Source organism: Manacus candei, unplaced genomic scaffold, assembly GCF_025592945.1.
Source record: "Manacus candei isolate 608988 ecotype Guabito, Panama unplaced genomic scaffold, ASM2559294v1 h1tg000051l, whole genome shotgun sequence".
In the NCBI taxonomy this organism is placed as follows: Eukaryota; Metazoa; Chordata; class Aves; order Passeriformes; family Pipridae; genus Manacus; species Manacus candei.
Window position 1 is genome coordinate 4,809,896 of NW_026138099.1, and position 15,997 is coordinate 4,825,892.

At 37.8% G+C, this 15,997-nt stretch overlaps 1 protein-coding gene across 2 annotated transcripts in view; it reads right to left on the reverse strand.

Annotated features, from left to right (window-relative positions):
• The window catches only part of ADAMTSL1 (ADAMTS like 1), a 382,369-nt gene that overhangs the window by 150,365 nt on the left and 216,007 nt on the right, over nucleotides 1-15,997 (reverse strand). For both annotated transcript variants that reach the window (XM_051801328.1, XM_051801329.1), the window contains 2 exons: nucleotides 12,706-12,751; nucleotides 801-1,037 (listed from right to left, as the gene is read on the reverse strand). In XM_051801328.1, coding sequence (XP_051657288.1) covers nucleotides 801-1,037; nucleotides 12,706-12,751 — 283 coding nt within the window. The remainder of the gene's footprint in view (nucleotides 1-800; nucleotides 1,038-12,705; nucleotides 12,752-15,997) is intronic.

Sequence of the window (15,997 nt, forward strand, 5' to 3'; positions counted from 1 at the left end):
AGCCAACAACACATCAAGTCTACGCAGATTTGAAAGAGACTGGGCACTGAACCATGAATTTACACTCAACTGTTTTTGAGTAATTAACAGAGGTGCCATGAAAGTCCTCCCCTGCATCAGCCTGTAGCATACATATAGTTCAGAAGACTAAAGTCTGATGTAGGTAGGTTCAAAATAGTAGCAATATATCAATAAAAGCACAAACATAATATAAAAACAAATTAAGATGTGAATAAATTGGTCGAATGACCAATAGATCTCCATGCACTGTGAAGTGATGGGTGAGAAAGTCCCCATCTCCCACTTTTAACAAACGGGGATGTTGAGGTGTAAGGAGATGTAGCAGCTTGCTTAGTCTTACAGGAGTGGCAGTTTTTCTACTTTAGTATCCCATCTACTGCCATGTAGTTTGTGACTCACAGGGAGCAATAATCCTCAAAGATAATGTAACTTGATAGACTTGAAAAACTTTGGTGTATCCAGATTAAAAGCTACATCATTATTTTCTTTTGGTGCTTCAGATGAGATCTGCTACTGTAGCTAACTATACAGTAGAGTTCAAAAACTGATAACATAATCCTTTAAAAGAACCCTAAGGAAACAACATAGAGTGTGAAAATAACGTTTGGAATTGTACACCTCGACCAAAAAAAGGGTACAAGAAATCAGTTTAAGAGAATGGAAACAGATGATTAAAATCGAGTCCCTAAAATGACATAAATATGGAGGACAGGGATAGAGCCATGTGAGAGAGATCTGAGGAAAGTAGTCAGGTGTTAGGGTAGGGTTTCTCTCCTTACTTGGCACACACCACTGATGCACATGTCCAGGGATTCAGTGTAGCACCGGGTCCCATCCAGAACCTTTGGTGCCAGCTCCACAACCAGAGCCATTCCTCTGGCCTGGCACTTCAGTGAGCATGGGTTGTCAGGGTCATTAGAGACAGGAAGCCACTCATAAAACTGTCCCTGATATTTGACGTCGTTGTGAGCAGAGCACTGCTGAGCGCGGAAATCACCTGCTTCTGGTGGACAATCCTGCAGAAAAGAGAGAAGAGAAGATCAGCAGGTCTATTCAGGACAACCACTTCCAGTATCATGCAGCACACTGGGCTCCACAGCTGCTAGACATAGAGAGTTTCTGTTTAGACAAAGAAGAGTGATTGAAATAGTTACATCTACACATAATTCAACTGGATAATTGCACTTTTCTTTCTTCTTTCTGCAAAAGTATTGAAAGAACATCAAGACCATGTGTCAATGGGAAATAACAAGTGCACTGTACGTGCACTGTACCACAGCCCCGTCGTTAAGCAAAAGAGGGTCACAATGCTCTTGCCAGATCTCACTCCACTTGTGCACATATGTGGAGAAGTGTGTGTGTACAGCCACTCTCTTCTAGCCAGATTTTCCTCTCTGTTTGTAGACAAAGAAAAAAGAACTACACAATTTATCTATTTCTTTATCTAAGCTCTCCTCACTAGCCTTTTTTTTTGCTTCAGTGACTTAAATCACCTGGTACAAAAACAAGAAAAATTTGATACATATTTGCATTCCTTTAACCTAAGATTTCATAACTCACATAATTAGGGACTTAATATTATTTTACTGAGAAAATCTTAGGAAAGTCCCTTTTTCAATCCTCTGGGAGATTCGTAAGACATAACCCTAATCCTGAACCCAGTATACCTGATATAAAAATCAAAGACCATTGATACTAGTTAAAGTCCCTTGTAACTGAGAATGTGAGGCTCTCCTTACCCCCATATACTTCCTTGCTACCATTTAACACTGAAAAACACGAGACAGCTTCAAAATCATGAGTCTTTAGGCCAAATAAACATGAGTTCCTTTTATTTCCTTTCCAGTGTTTGATTCTTGAAGAATAATATTTCAAGTTTTCCTGTGCAAGCAACCTTATAGGCTAGAAATTCAGTGAGTTTTTTAGAAATAACCTGAATTTCTCACATAATTACAGAAATATAGGAACTAAGCTTTAGGAAAAACTTTACACATCATGATAGCTGAGGCAAAACCAGAGCAAATGTTGGTAATATGACTGTTTCAGATTATTAAGGTCCCATAGTCCTCTATCTTACTGCCGTAAGAAAATCTGGTCCTCGATGATATCTGGTAAAATACCAGATAAAATGAACAGTTGTTACACCCTTTGCTTGAGAACTACAACATGTTGATTATAGTCTTGGTAGGAAAGGATTATGATGTATATACAACCACATAACTAGATGATATCCTTATAAGATGTCTGTATTCTCTGTTTGCCCTCAAACCATTTCATCCTATTAGAGCATCATTAATGACAACCTTATTCACAGACCTCTTATCTTCCCAGCTAGGGAAGTCTTATTGCTGTTGATGAAAAATACATCTTCTTAGGTTTAAATGATCACCTAAGTTTCTTACACCTGTATTTTCTAACACTTTTCTGCACATTTTAAAAAGGGAAGATTGTTACAGCTTTCAATATGAAAGACATGGAAGCTGCATGTCACTTTCTGACATTAAAGGATTGTTTTTTAGTATTAAGATCTAAAATAAAACTTATCTTAAAAAACAAGTCTCCACTAAAAGGAAGTCAGCACAAACTTGGCTAGAAATTTGTCATTTTTAAGCCCTTGGCTTAACAAGTTTAGCCATTCTGGCCTCTCATTCACTGTTGCAATGTGGTTATGGCCATTTTCTTTCAATGTTGAATAATCTTGGATCACACCACTCCAAACATTTCTTGTTGTGATCTATCCACACATACAAGCCATGGCCTTAGTCAGAGATCATCTAAATTGCTTTGTACCAAGTGAGCAAATTTTTAATTAATTTACTTAGTATTTGAGTCTAATTCAGCCCAAAAGTGAAGGGTTAAAGCCCAGTCAAAAGTTTTGCTATCTAAGTTGTTGTAGCTTTAGTTAAATGGGAAGGATTTTTAGTGAATTTTTTCATACTACCACATAATTTGGAATGTGGGGGACTGGCCCCTGTCTGAGCTGGACTGGGGAAGACTGTCCCAAGCATCTTGGAAAGGTGGGTCCCCCAAGTGAAGCATCCTGGGAACTTGGGAGACAGGAGACAAAAAGTCAGGTGTGCAATGGCTCACTCTCCTTGTACCTGGTTTTTGCTTGCTGGAGCACCATGGACTCTTGGAGCCTTTGTCCGGGGACCACCCTGCCTGAGTTGTGGTGTTTTCTGCCTCAGTTGCAGCTGTATTTCGCATCACACCAAGGTCACCGTGCCCCAGCTGAGCTGTCCTGGTGCAACTAGCCACCGCCGACAACTCAGGGATTCCCCTCTCAGGAGCTGCACAAAAATCTGCCACCGCGTGGCCCAAAACCACCAGGTCCAAGCAGTGCATCTGGTCAGCCCTGCCCTGCAATTGTCACTCCATATACTTTGCTACGTTGGAACCTACGTCATCACCTTGGCCGCATAAAATTTTCTTTTGTATGAAATATCCTTCCAGGTTTTGGTTTAACTTAGAGGGGAGGAAGTTAGCTAGGTAATATTTTCTGCTATTGTTATTTATTTGTTTCTTTCAGTTTTTAGTACAAAAATAACAAAAATTGTTATTTTTCCTTCTTCACTCAGACTCCTTGTAATTTGTACCTTGTCTCTACTGGGGCAGAAGGAAATTTATAAAAAAAAAGAGAGTTCATCTCATTAGAGGTCTCACCTCCTGAACATATTGTCATTAAACCAAGACTATTTAAGGCAATAGTCTTCCTGTTACAAGAGGTTCACTGGATTAAGACATAAGAGAAAAAAGGATTTTGGGTTAAATCTAGCTCCAGAAAAATACATATCAGAGAGCAAACACACAGAGCTCATTCTTCCCTTTTGAAAGTGGAGGTTGAAAGTTCAAGCTTGTAACTGGTATTTTACTGCTGGAAGACTTACACAGCAGAAGGTTTTTCTATTAATATATTATGGATGATCAAAGAAAAAGTAAAATGTTTGAAGTATTCCAATTTGATTTTAAAATCTTGAGAAAAACTGAGAGGCAATCAGGGCCTTTTTGTGATCTGGGTAAGCTTTTGATATAGGACAAAGTTTGGACAGTGAAGGGAGCAGACAAATATATGCAAAATTCATTATTTCTCTATAGCTGGTTAATTAGAGAAAAAGTGGTCTTTATGTTCTGCCCTTACACAGAGTATGAACAACAATACAGTTACAGTTTGACCCGAGATCTGGTTTAGTTCTATTTTCAAACAAAGAGCAAAGATGAACACTGTGGCCTTATTTCCTGCCACAAAGTCTTCTGGTGCATACTCTTCTCTGAATTTGTCTGTCTGTAAATGAGTACAATCAGATCTATTTTTTGGCAAAGGCTTGTTGTGGAGATTCAAGACAACTCTCTTGTTTGGTTTAAGCTTGGCTCTACCTTTGGAACTTTCTGGCTTGGAACAGCTTTATTTTTACAAAGAGAGAAAGGCCCAGTAAAGCACACAACATAGAATTTATAATCCTGCTTTGTGCAGTACTCAATACTACGTTGTGTTGGATTTTACTTTTAAGTCAAAGAAATAAAAAATGTACAGTCAACATAACAAGCTTTCAGGACACGGCAGGTGACCAGGACAGATGTCAAATACCTCCAGTCTTTGACACTGTAATCAAAGTAAAACAACGAACTTATGTTTAAAAAAGTTTTCGTGTGAAACTGGAAGCAATTCAAAGAATACATGCAAGCAGTCAGAAACACAGATATGTATACTTATCTTGGCATGTAGATGTGGAAAAGGGTTACAGCCTGGCACACTACTTTTCTCTAGCTGAAATCCTGAATCCTAAATGTACCTGAAGGCCTTGGGAGATCTCTTCCTCAGGAAGGATCTTTCAATATAGTTAAGAAAGCACATCTTGCATCTACACATATAACCTGTACAATATTTTTTTAATACCAAAATAGACAGTTTTAAGAAAATTAGCGGTCTGAATATTATCCTCTACATCTGCCAGCAAGCACTGCTTCACAGCCTGAGAGAAGCTGCGTGTTCCTTCAGCTAAGGGCCAGATTCTGGAAGCTATGTAACAGTGTGCAGCTGGTCTGTCTGCACAACAGATTGACAGACACTTTGAGACAGCCAGAAGTCATGGGCCAAGTCAGTGTAGCAGGTAGCACATCTATGCATTAATTACGTAGTTCTGTGAGGTATTTTGCTAATGACATCTGCATGCCTGTGTTTGGCTTGGAGCATGTGGCAGCCCTGATATCTGGCCACAAAAGCTCTACAGTCCTGCTTCAGGTTACTACAGTTTTGGTGCTATATTCACATCCTACCAGTTTTGTTTTCTTTTGGAAATTATCTGTGGGCACTTGCAGATACAAGGAACTGCTACCATTGCACTCCCTGGAAGAATCAGAAAGAACTAATAAACTCGAAAGTCTTATCTAAGTCCATTTATCTTCAAGCTTCCTATTCATTAAGACTTTTCAGGGAAGAAAAATTCCAATGAATAGGAAACAACTTTTTCTCCTTTAAGTCTGTGGGTCCTACATGGCTCTTTCATGACCTTTAGCTTATGAACGCTCATGAGATACTGCTGAAACACTGAGCCTGTGATGGATATCTATAATCTCCATTCATCCTGTCAGATCAAGATTTCCTCTACTGCAATGAAAATATGTATCATTTTAAAGGTGATCAAAAACCCCTTTGATGTATGAAACTCATTTTAAAATAAACATAGGAGTTTCATCCTCGTCTCTTAGGCACCTAATGCTGGCACCAAGCCATATTATTATGGATTCATTTTCTTCTTCCTCACATCAATTTTTTTTTAACTCGACCTCCTATTTTATCCTATATTTAAATCATAAATTCCAAGGAGTTTTGCCATGTTGGAATTCCATTCAAAATAATTTGTATTAATCAACAATCCAGTGGAAAAGATAAGATGAATCCCAGATGTCCTTTGAGAGTGATAGGTAGATCAGATTTCATGGGACAAAAGAGGGTCAGGCTTTTTAAAGTTTACTTAGTGAGTGAAATGTAGAAGATTGTTGTCTAAGCTGGGATACGTGGAAAAAGTTGAGGAACTTTAAAACAGTTTACAATATATGTGCTTGTATATTTCCAGAGGCCAAGAATGATTTACTATACCTGGAGTATTTCCTCTGAGCAAAAAATGACTAATAACTGGACGCTGTGCAGCATCTGACAGAACAGCTTATTGAACCAGTTCCATGGAGTACTCATGGTGTTTCAGCTACTCTGATTTCCCTACCGAGAAAGAAAGCCTGAGGTCCTCAAGTAGAGACTTGTCTAAGACTAAATAAGAACTTTAGATGAAAGTACAGACACTTAGGAGATCTAGGGACTTAACAGAACCTCCATTCAGCCTTGAAGCCTTGTTGAGTGCCCTGCTTGAATTAAGTTTCTTGCAGTCAGACTTTCCAACAGTTTAGTCTTATGAACTGAGAAATAGCTTAGGATCATACTTATCTGCTTAGATTGAACAGGGCTTATACTATAGCTTTCTCTGACAACCCCAAGATATTGCAGTATCTGACAGAGAGAAGCATAAGAAAAATAATAGGAATAAATGGGAAATATAAGAAAATGTTCAACTCTGTGTCAAATAAACAGAGTGGAGATAAGGGCTAAAATAGTCAGCAAAGTATAAATGCAAATTTCCATTATCATCTCTCATTAGAAATATTTATAAAATACATTTTTCACCAAAAAAGCATCTTTTTTAAAAGTTTGTTCCCATTTTGGCAAATAATTCAATATGCAACTTTTCATGTAATTTTAATCTTTTTTTGTTGTTCATCCCTTTTAAATATTAAAGTGAAGTGTTTAAATTAGAGTAACTTTTATTTCAGTTTGAAAAACTTCCAAATATTTCAGTCAGAAAGTAATTCTAGTACATAATATTAGAGCATACTTTCCTAAAGACATCAAGGGTGCCGTATTATCAGATGAAAATCAGCTGTTCAAATTTAAAAAAAAAAATTATCAGAAATACCAAATTTAAGTCTATGAATTACCTAGAGTCTTGAATAGTCACAAAATGTCACTGTAATGAAAGGAATTCAGTTTGTTTGGTCTACAAAGGTTCTTTATAAATTAACACTGAATGGCAGCAATGGTTGGGGTATTTTTGGGTCTTGTTTGGGTTTTTTTTGTTTTGGTTTTTGGTTTTGTTTTGGGTCTTGGAGTTTCTTCTATTTTTCAATAGTCAGAGATCCACAATTCTGCTTCCTGAGAAGATAGCAAATCCAGAAGTCCAAGTTTCTATCATTTGCAAGATACTGCAAGGACTTATTTCCAAGTATGAAGAAATAATTTCTAGATGACACACAGAGGTTTTAAAATGCATCCAATCAGAAATAAGATGGTAGTTATTAAAATCCAGCAGTTTGAAGAACAGACTGTAGTCAAAAAAAATGATCTGACGAAATTCCACTTAAAAAGTGAACTGACATTAAATAAATCATGTGTTAGTAAGGAGATACGTGTAGTGCCTATAATTTTTTTTAATTACTGTTTTACTGTAAAATGTGAACTGGGAGGTTTGCTTGCAAAAGACTTCACATGGCATTTCTAGTCATCACTGGGTAGAAAAATTAAATCCTACTAATCATTCTTGTGCTTTGAAAAAATCTACTTGGTGATGATGCTTCTCATACACATAAGCCAATGCTTCTGAGACTTATGCACTTATATGGAAGTTAAGATTTGACACTTTACAACAGGCTGGGATTTAGTGCGTGGAAAGAAGATAGTGTTATTTTGTGGAAAGTAAGATGAGCAATATCAGTGCTGCTGTATACAAAATGCAGCATGAGCTGATAAAAAACAGAGATGGAAGCAGATTGTCTTAATGCAAGCCAAAAAATGGGGGATGTCATTACAGTTGGTACTTCAGCCAAGTGAAGAAAGTGAGGTATATATAAAAAGAGTTGCAGGAGGTGTTTACAAGTTTTAGTTCTGTGATTTATGGGGTCTACCATCTACAGATTTTATCCTAGGCTTAATGGAACTGCTCTAAACCTTGTTGAAAGCACTAGTAATGTTCTGCAGCTTCACTGTCAGTCTCATGCCTTTTTTTTTTTTTTTGAGTCTGATTCAGAAAGCAGTGCAGTGAAAGGAAAAATACCAGGGAAAATAAAAATGTTTTCAATCACAATAAGGAGTTTCATAATTGAGGAGAATGAAGAGAGAAGGCATGCAGACAATACATAGTCCAACAAACACCTTTCAGAGATATTTTCATGTAAATGGAGGGAAAAGAAAGAAAAACATAGCATAGGGACAGAAGGACTGAAAATGAGAAATGACAAATGAGATGACATGACAGCCTGGTACAGTATCTGAAAAGAACCTAGCAACTAAGAATGCACCTAGAAGAAGGAACAGAGTGTGCTAGATCGGGAAAAAAAGAAAAAAGAAAAAGAATGAGTAAAAAATTCCTACTTAGAGTTTGGAAATATTTTTGTTTATTTTGCTTAATGTTTAGTATAATAACCCAAACAGATGCAAAAACATGTTTTCATTACATTCAGACCAGTTTTCTAAAGAAAAACAAATGACTCTCTCTCTCCCTCCCACAACTATATTCTAAAATGGCTGGGAACATGCTTCGAGTAAGTATGAATAGTAAGAAGAAAAAACCAGATGAATTCAAGCCTAAATCATCTTCAGATTCTCTCATTCCTTTTTTTACTATTTACACATTTGGCTTCATACCCAAAATCTTTCCAATTGCTGATCATCAACAGGCAATGCAAGTGGCAAACATACTGGCCTGGATTTGTTCATTTAAGAACTGCTCAGAAGCCTTACAGACAATAGTATCAATCTCTCTTATAGACTATATTGTGCAAAATGGTTCAGCACCCCTAGAATAATTAATATAGATCACTGGAAAAACACGCATGCCACTTTTTCCCCTTGCCTCTCTTTATCTCATTTTTTCCCTTCTGTAATTTAATTTCAGGATGAATTAAAACCAGCTGTAGCAAAATCTTGTAAAAGATAGTGCCTATAAAATGTGTTCATTGCCAGATTCCAAGAAGTATTCTTCTCATTCTCCAATTTTCACATTTGAAATAGTTTGCTTTTAGTATATGTAACTACCCATCCTTTCCTGCAAGAGCACAATCATAAAAGTCAGTAATGACAGTGTTTCTGTTAGTTCGCAGAAAGACAGCTCGCAAAAAATAAAAAGACTCATTATTTTATTAACAATAACATAATTCCTCAAGTTATGTACAAGCTAATGGTAATGGAAACTTGTATTTCAGGACTCACTGATTTTCATAAGAATCAAAGAAATTTTACAGGAATTTTCAGTAATGCATGACAGCTAACTTCACTTGCAGGGGCGGAATGGGGGGATTTGCTCTCATTTTCCTTTTAAGCAAAGAATGTCATCTAACAGATGAAAATGTAAGTCTTGAGCCTGGAATTTCCATCCTCTGGATTTTCAGAGTCTTTGTGGATGAAATCTTAGCAGGCAAAACCTGAGTTAACAAAAACATACACAATATTGTGGGCCTTTTCTAGTGCAGAATTCCACAATTGTGTTAATGAATTGTTTCCAAGATGCACCTTGTGTGTATGTATCCTTGGATTTTGGAGACAAAATAGTAAACTTCATTGAAGACAAAGCGTATAATTTTTTTTTTTTTTTTTACTATTCTGAAAGAGACAAATAGTATTTCAGGGTCACAGCTAAGCAACTCAGTAACAGAAGGGATTTTAGAAGAGAGATGCAAGTCTGGGTTCTCAAACTGCTTTGGATTTATAGTGGTGCAGCACAAGGCATTTCTAAGTTCCCAGCCTCAGACACATGTGGCTGTGGACTACCATGGCTGTACCACAAGTTCCGATGCTGATCATGGTCCCAATGTCCTTCCAGTGCCTGATATTCTGAATACTGGTGGACAGTGCCCAGGATTAGGAAAGACTATAAACAGAAGGGCATAACATCTGAATCAAAGAAATACTCAACATACTTTAAAAGTAGAAAATATTGTCCTCCCAAAATCAAATGTCTGCAAAATGAATGCAGCAGCCAAGTACTTTCTTTGTGACATAAAGCTGTATTTGGAATGCCTACTCAAAGCACAATGCAGTCAGAAGCTTGACAATAGTTTGATTTATTTCTAGTTTTGTAAGTTTACAAAAAGAAAGCAAATGAACACTCCCTTAATCCATTTATTAAGGACAAGAGCAACGTAGCACAAGTCATTCTTTAACCTCTCCCAAAAATGGTTTGAAATCATAAATGCAGTCCTGGGTTTTCATATTTCAGTGGCCAAACTGTCACTGATTTCAGCAGAGTAAAGATGAAAGTTTGAAAGTTTCATTTTTGATTATTTGGTATAAAATAATTAAGTTAGTTCTGCAGCTGCATGCCTCACTACTATGTTGGAAATGCTGGAACCAGTATTGCCAAATACAAGGTATGCAAAGGAATTGCCTGACAAAACTATGCAAGGTTTTATTTTGAAAGAAAACTGTTCAGGTGCGCATCTGCAGAGCAGAACCTAAGCTAAAAATAACATTAAAAAAAATATTCCTTATCTTAGAAAGTTAAACTCCATGATTCCAAAACACAGGTTGCAACCTAGTTAAAATCCCAGCCTCTCATCAAGGTGACTCAGGAACAGTTAGTGGCAGCAGAGCAGGATGCTAGTTTGTCTCACTGTTCTGAACATACACAGGGCAGGTCAGATACAGAAAGAGACTGTCACAATGTGCATGAACACACAACTAAAACAAAACTAATGGGTTTAACTGTAGTCCAATTAGCCTTTAACAGTATAACTTTTTTTTCTTCATGTCATATCACAGAGCTACGGCATGCAGCCTGACTAGCACAAATCAATCTTCCCATTCCCTACACAGTTGTGGTGTATTTTAAGTTCCTCAGATGAAATTTGGATTGCTAATCTGCCAGAAGACCTATCTATTAACTGCTGTAGGTTTTGTCAGGGAAGCTGAAGGTTAGACTGAAAAGACATTTCAGGAACCCAAAGGATACACTCAGAACAAATTTCAGAGGACTCAGAGAGTCACAGAATATTCTGAGTTGGAAGAGACTCACAAGGATTATCAAAGTCCAACTCCTAAAGAACTGACAGAAATCTTACTGCATGGGGGGGACTGCAACTCAGATAGAAGCAGTTTCTTTCATTATGAACTGTGGTCTATTGAAAAAAAGATGAGCTAAATATGAGTGAACATATTAGTTTTTTTTAACTTAAACTCTTAAGCTTTCTTAAACAAAGTTCCTATTGAAAGGCTTCTGAATATGTCCCTATCAGGCATGAGAAAGCTTGGCCCAATGTATGTTTGATTTCATTTTCCATCTTTAGTGGTAAAACTGACATTTCTCCACATAATTTGAGACCCTTTACTATTCTTGGCACCTTATAAAACTTTCCATATGAAAATCTTTATTTCTATTTTCACCAGTGAAAACATACTTTCACTTTGTTAAGACAGAAGTTGAAGCTTCTTATTTTATTGTTTTGAAAACTTCATTGGCTATATGTAAAACAAAACAAGCAAGAGCCTTTGAAAATGCCAAAACATTGGTACAGTCTATGTAAAACTGTTTTTCTAAGACATGCAACAGAATTACAATGCTGTGAGGGCACAAGTGAACAGAAACATACAAAATCATAGAATCACATATCTCCTACTAACTTGTCTTCAATTCTTAACAGCTTAATCCTGCAGTGTAACAGACTGCCCAACTGAGCCAGATGGTTACCAAAGTAATACTGGGAACGCAAGTCGTCTTGGTTCTGGCAGGGAGGTTGTAAATAGCAACTCTGAAGTTCCATTGACATTTTATTTTTGAGGGCTCTGACTGCAATCCCTTCCAAACAGTTTTAGCATCAGGCCATAATCTCTCTACTTTTCAGGAAACTGACTGTGGTCTGTGGTATAAAGGCAATTCAGATAACTAAAATATTCTCACTACCACTTGACCAAATTATTTGCTGTAACATGAATGCGATTGTGTCCTAGTTAGAACAGCTGGAACCAGTTCATCACTGGATAGGTGTAACCCAAAATTGTGTATTCTATAGCCTTCCATGCCATTTCCCAGAAACTGTTATCAATGAACCATTTACACCATCTGCACACAGAGCCTGACTCCTCAGGCTATAAACTAGGTGTTAAGAGGGCTATAAACTAGGTGTTAAGAGATAGGAGGTTGCTTTTCTCCTCACAACCATTAAGGAACCCCCTGCCCTGAGGGAGGTACTGAGCATTCCTGCCTGAACTGGAGGATATATAATCTTGGAGTCTTGAGACTTTTTAACCACTCATGGGATCCAGAGGAAGACTGCAGATCATCGCTCTCGACCCGACTGCAACCACCACTTTTCAACCAGACTGCAACCATCACTCTTGACCAGACTGCAACAGCACTCTCACCAACAGGTTTTTCCCTCTCCTTTTCCTTTGGACTCAGGGGGCCCAAAGAACACCACTCTGTTCATGCCCCAGGGTGCTGGGTTATATATTTGGGCTTTGTGGGTTAAAACCAATTGTTTGTCTGTATAATCATACTTACTGTATTATTTTATTAAATTGTTATTCTGATTTATAATCTCTCTTTTGAGTTGAGTTCATTTCCCCTGCTGGTTTACCTTTAAACTAGCACAGATGGTGCTAGATATGGGATGATTTGTATCATATCAAAGCTATACTTCACTTACCACATTGCTGCATGTCCTGTACCGGATGTTTCGTCCTTCACAGGTCCTGTGTCCAAAAATTAAAAACAAACCCAAACCCATTAACAGCTGAATATAAAAAGCAAACACATAATATTTACCATGTCAGTATCTTTCCCATACATATCTCTAATCACCTACTCCCCCACCAACTCTCTTCCCCAAAGTAAAGGGCTCTCTGCCCCTACTGAGGCATGAATTCTACAACTCCCTAGTTTCCTACCTGTGGTTTAAGAATTATTTTCTAGAACATATCATCAGCTTACAAATAAGGTTGGAGGTCAGAATACAACATGTAAGGCAACATCTGAATCACATTAATAATGTCTTGTGTCTCCCTGCAATTCATAATGATTTCACAAGGGCACAGCTCTGCACCTACCTGGGCACACACCTTAGCACTGACACAGTCTGAGCAGACAGGTTTTATCTGCCAGGGAACAACTGGGCACTGGGAGGAAGGAACTATGCCTGTGGTGGTGTGAGATTATAGAATTATCACCTCTCTCTAGACCAGGTTGCTCAGAGCCCAATCCAACCCGGCCTCGAACACTTCCAGGGATGGGCATCTACAGCTTCTCCTGACAACCTGTTCCAGTGCCTCACCATCCTTACAGTAAAAAAATTTCTTCATAATATCTAATCTGAACCTACTCTCAGGCTAGTATGACAGCACTTCTACAGAACTTGATGTAAGAGGAGAAAGAGAGCATAAAACTCCCCCTCAATTCACTAGCCCCTCACTACTCCCAGCTGCAGAACAGCATCCAAAGAGCAGTTGGGCCAAGCAAGGTCAAGGAGAGCACATACCCTGACGTGCTCTCCATGGCTCTCCCCCTCTTCTCCCACAGCAGACCCATACCAGCCCTGATGCTGGCTGGACTCCCAAAAGAGAGGTCAACAGCCAGATTACCTTCTCAGCACTCGCAGCTTGTGTTCTGAGTATTTGACCTTAGGTGAAGTTTCATGTGTTTTATTAGTTCAGACAGCATACTCCATGGAGGTCCTCAGTACAAATGAGAATGCAGGGTTTGGCTTTTAAAATTTATTCTTCAAAAGAACAGAATTCCTAACAGTTTTTATTTCTTAATTTCACAACTTCTCCCCCCACACTCACCCCTCTTTCTTTTTTTTGGCCAGGACTTAACAAGAACACACTCTTTCAAATGCCTGCCAAGTCTGAACTTTTAAATCCAAACCATTTCAAACTATCCAAGGAAAAGGGCATTCTTCCCCCACCCCTTTTTTTTTTAAACAGGAAACTTTTTCCATACTGAGTTAACTCTAAAATAAACAGAATAGGTTTCCTTTAAGCTATTGAAGTCATCCTTTCTGTTTCTGTTATCCACGGATCCACAAGACTTAATTGTGAAATTCCTCCAGTAGTCATTTACACCTATGTCAATACAAAGTCAGGGCAAACCACAATTTTGCAAATGTACCACAGTGGTCTAAATGACACAGGAGAAGACAAAAAAGTAAATAAACCTCTCAAATTTTTAGAAGAAATCTGAGCAGAAAGATAACACATTATGTTGTGTAGCATTTGGCATATTAAAAAAAAGCTATTAAAACATAATAGAAATATAATTAATTCAAGGAAATTTTGATCATTGCAAGTATGCATAGAAGTGAAAAGTGTGCACAAGAGTAGCACTAGAAAAAATTACTTTTGGCAGTACAATAATAAAAATTTTATTCACAATAGGCTGTGAACTAAAAACAACAACAACCACCAAACACCCAACTGACACCCCGTGCCCACCACCACTATCTCAGTTATTCCTAAGCAATAAAGACAAGTTTCTAAAGGTAGTGTGAAAACCTGTTTATATGCCATTCAATAGAAGTACTTGGCTTATATATATATAAAAAAGTATATTATACAGTGTACAGGCAGTCCTAGCGCAGACTTTGTATACCATACTGAATAACTTGTTTGTCAAGCTTGACACATACTCCACCTGTCTCTCAGAAAAGCCACAAAACCTGTAAGACAGTAGTTTGCTTCACACAGACCTGCTGTTACCTCAATTTCAATTACCGTAATTTATTAACCTTAAACCATTGAACTGACAGGGAAATTTAAACTTCCTATCAGTTGTCTCTCAGTTTCTTCTTCTTTTCATGGTTTCTTTGTATCATCTGTTTTGAAATGAAAACCTTATTTTTCACTTATTCTTTGCCTTAGAGAAAAGAATAGGTACTATCATTAGACCTACACCAAAAAGCTACTCAGGTATTTTCTTCCCTTTTTGCTCCTTCGGCTAATGGCGAGAGATGTTCAGACAAAATGTTCAGATTCTGGATGCAGCTAGTGCTGTGATGATTCATGAGCACTAGGAACCACTCCTGCAAAATTCCCCTTGTCCCTCTGCAAGACCAAACTTTGGAGTTTGGTTATTTAAGTTCATTAGTTTCCTAGTTATCAACCAAAGCAGGCTTTCAGCCTGAGATGATATATTTTCACAACAGATTTGCAGAGTAGTTTGCATTTCAGATCTATGCTGATTCAGGACAGTATTCCAGACTCTCTTAAGTGTAAGTATCTACTTTTGGATGCAAAATCATGGGATTTGCATGCACATCTTAGCATGGATGCTTTCCAGAATTCCAAAGCACTGAGGATCTAACATACAATGAAAGACCATGGCAGATCAGTGAGACCATGTTGTGAGATACAGTCACCATAGATCCTCTTATCTATGCAGGGTATAAATCAGAACTCATATCAACAAGGCATATACACTGCCTGTAGGAAAACTCAGAAGTCAACCAAAATGCCAAGTTTGTCTTGGGAACAGCAAGAAGGACTTCTAGCTTTCTCTGTTATCTACACTCAGGGGGATTTTTCAGCAGAAAAAGGTAGCTGAGGATTTGGCTTGACAGTGAGTTATTATCAAGTGAATATGAAAGAAAAGCAAGCTGTTGGGAATCATGTTTCATTCCTTAAACTTAGTCACTTGTTTCGAGTAAAGTTTCTGAAAGAGATTAACAACGTTTAATATATTAAAATATTCACTTCTCTTAATGTAAACAATCAAAACCCCTGGTATTTATTTCTCCAGGTTCCAGTTTGTAAAGAGACTTAGTTCAAGTCCCCCCCTCAAAGGTCTTAAGTAGATTTGTATTCGTGCTCAAAAAGAGTTAGAAGCACTGCAACAATCCACGCCAGTTAGAATAGCAACCCCATATCAAAGTTGTCTTTATCTGTAACTACCAAAGATGACGAAAGAGATTTGCAGAGGAGGACCTCATCAACTCCTGATATTCT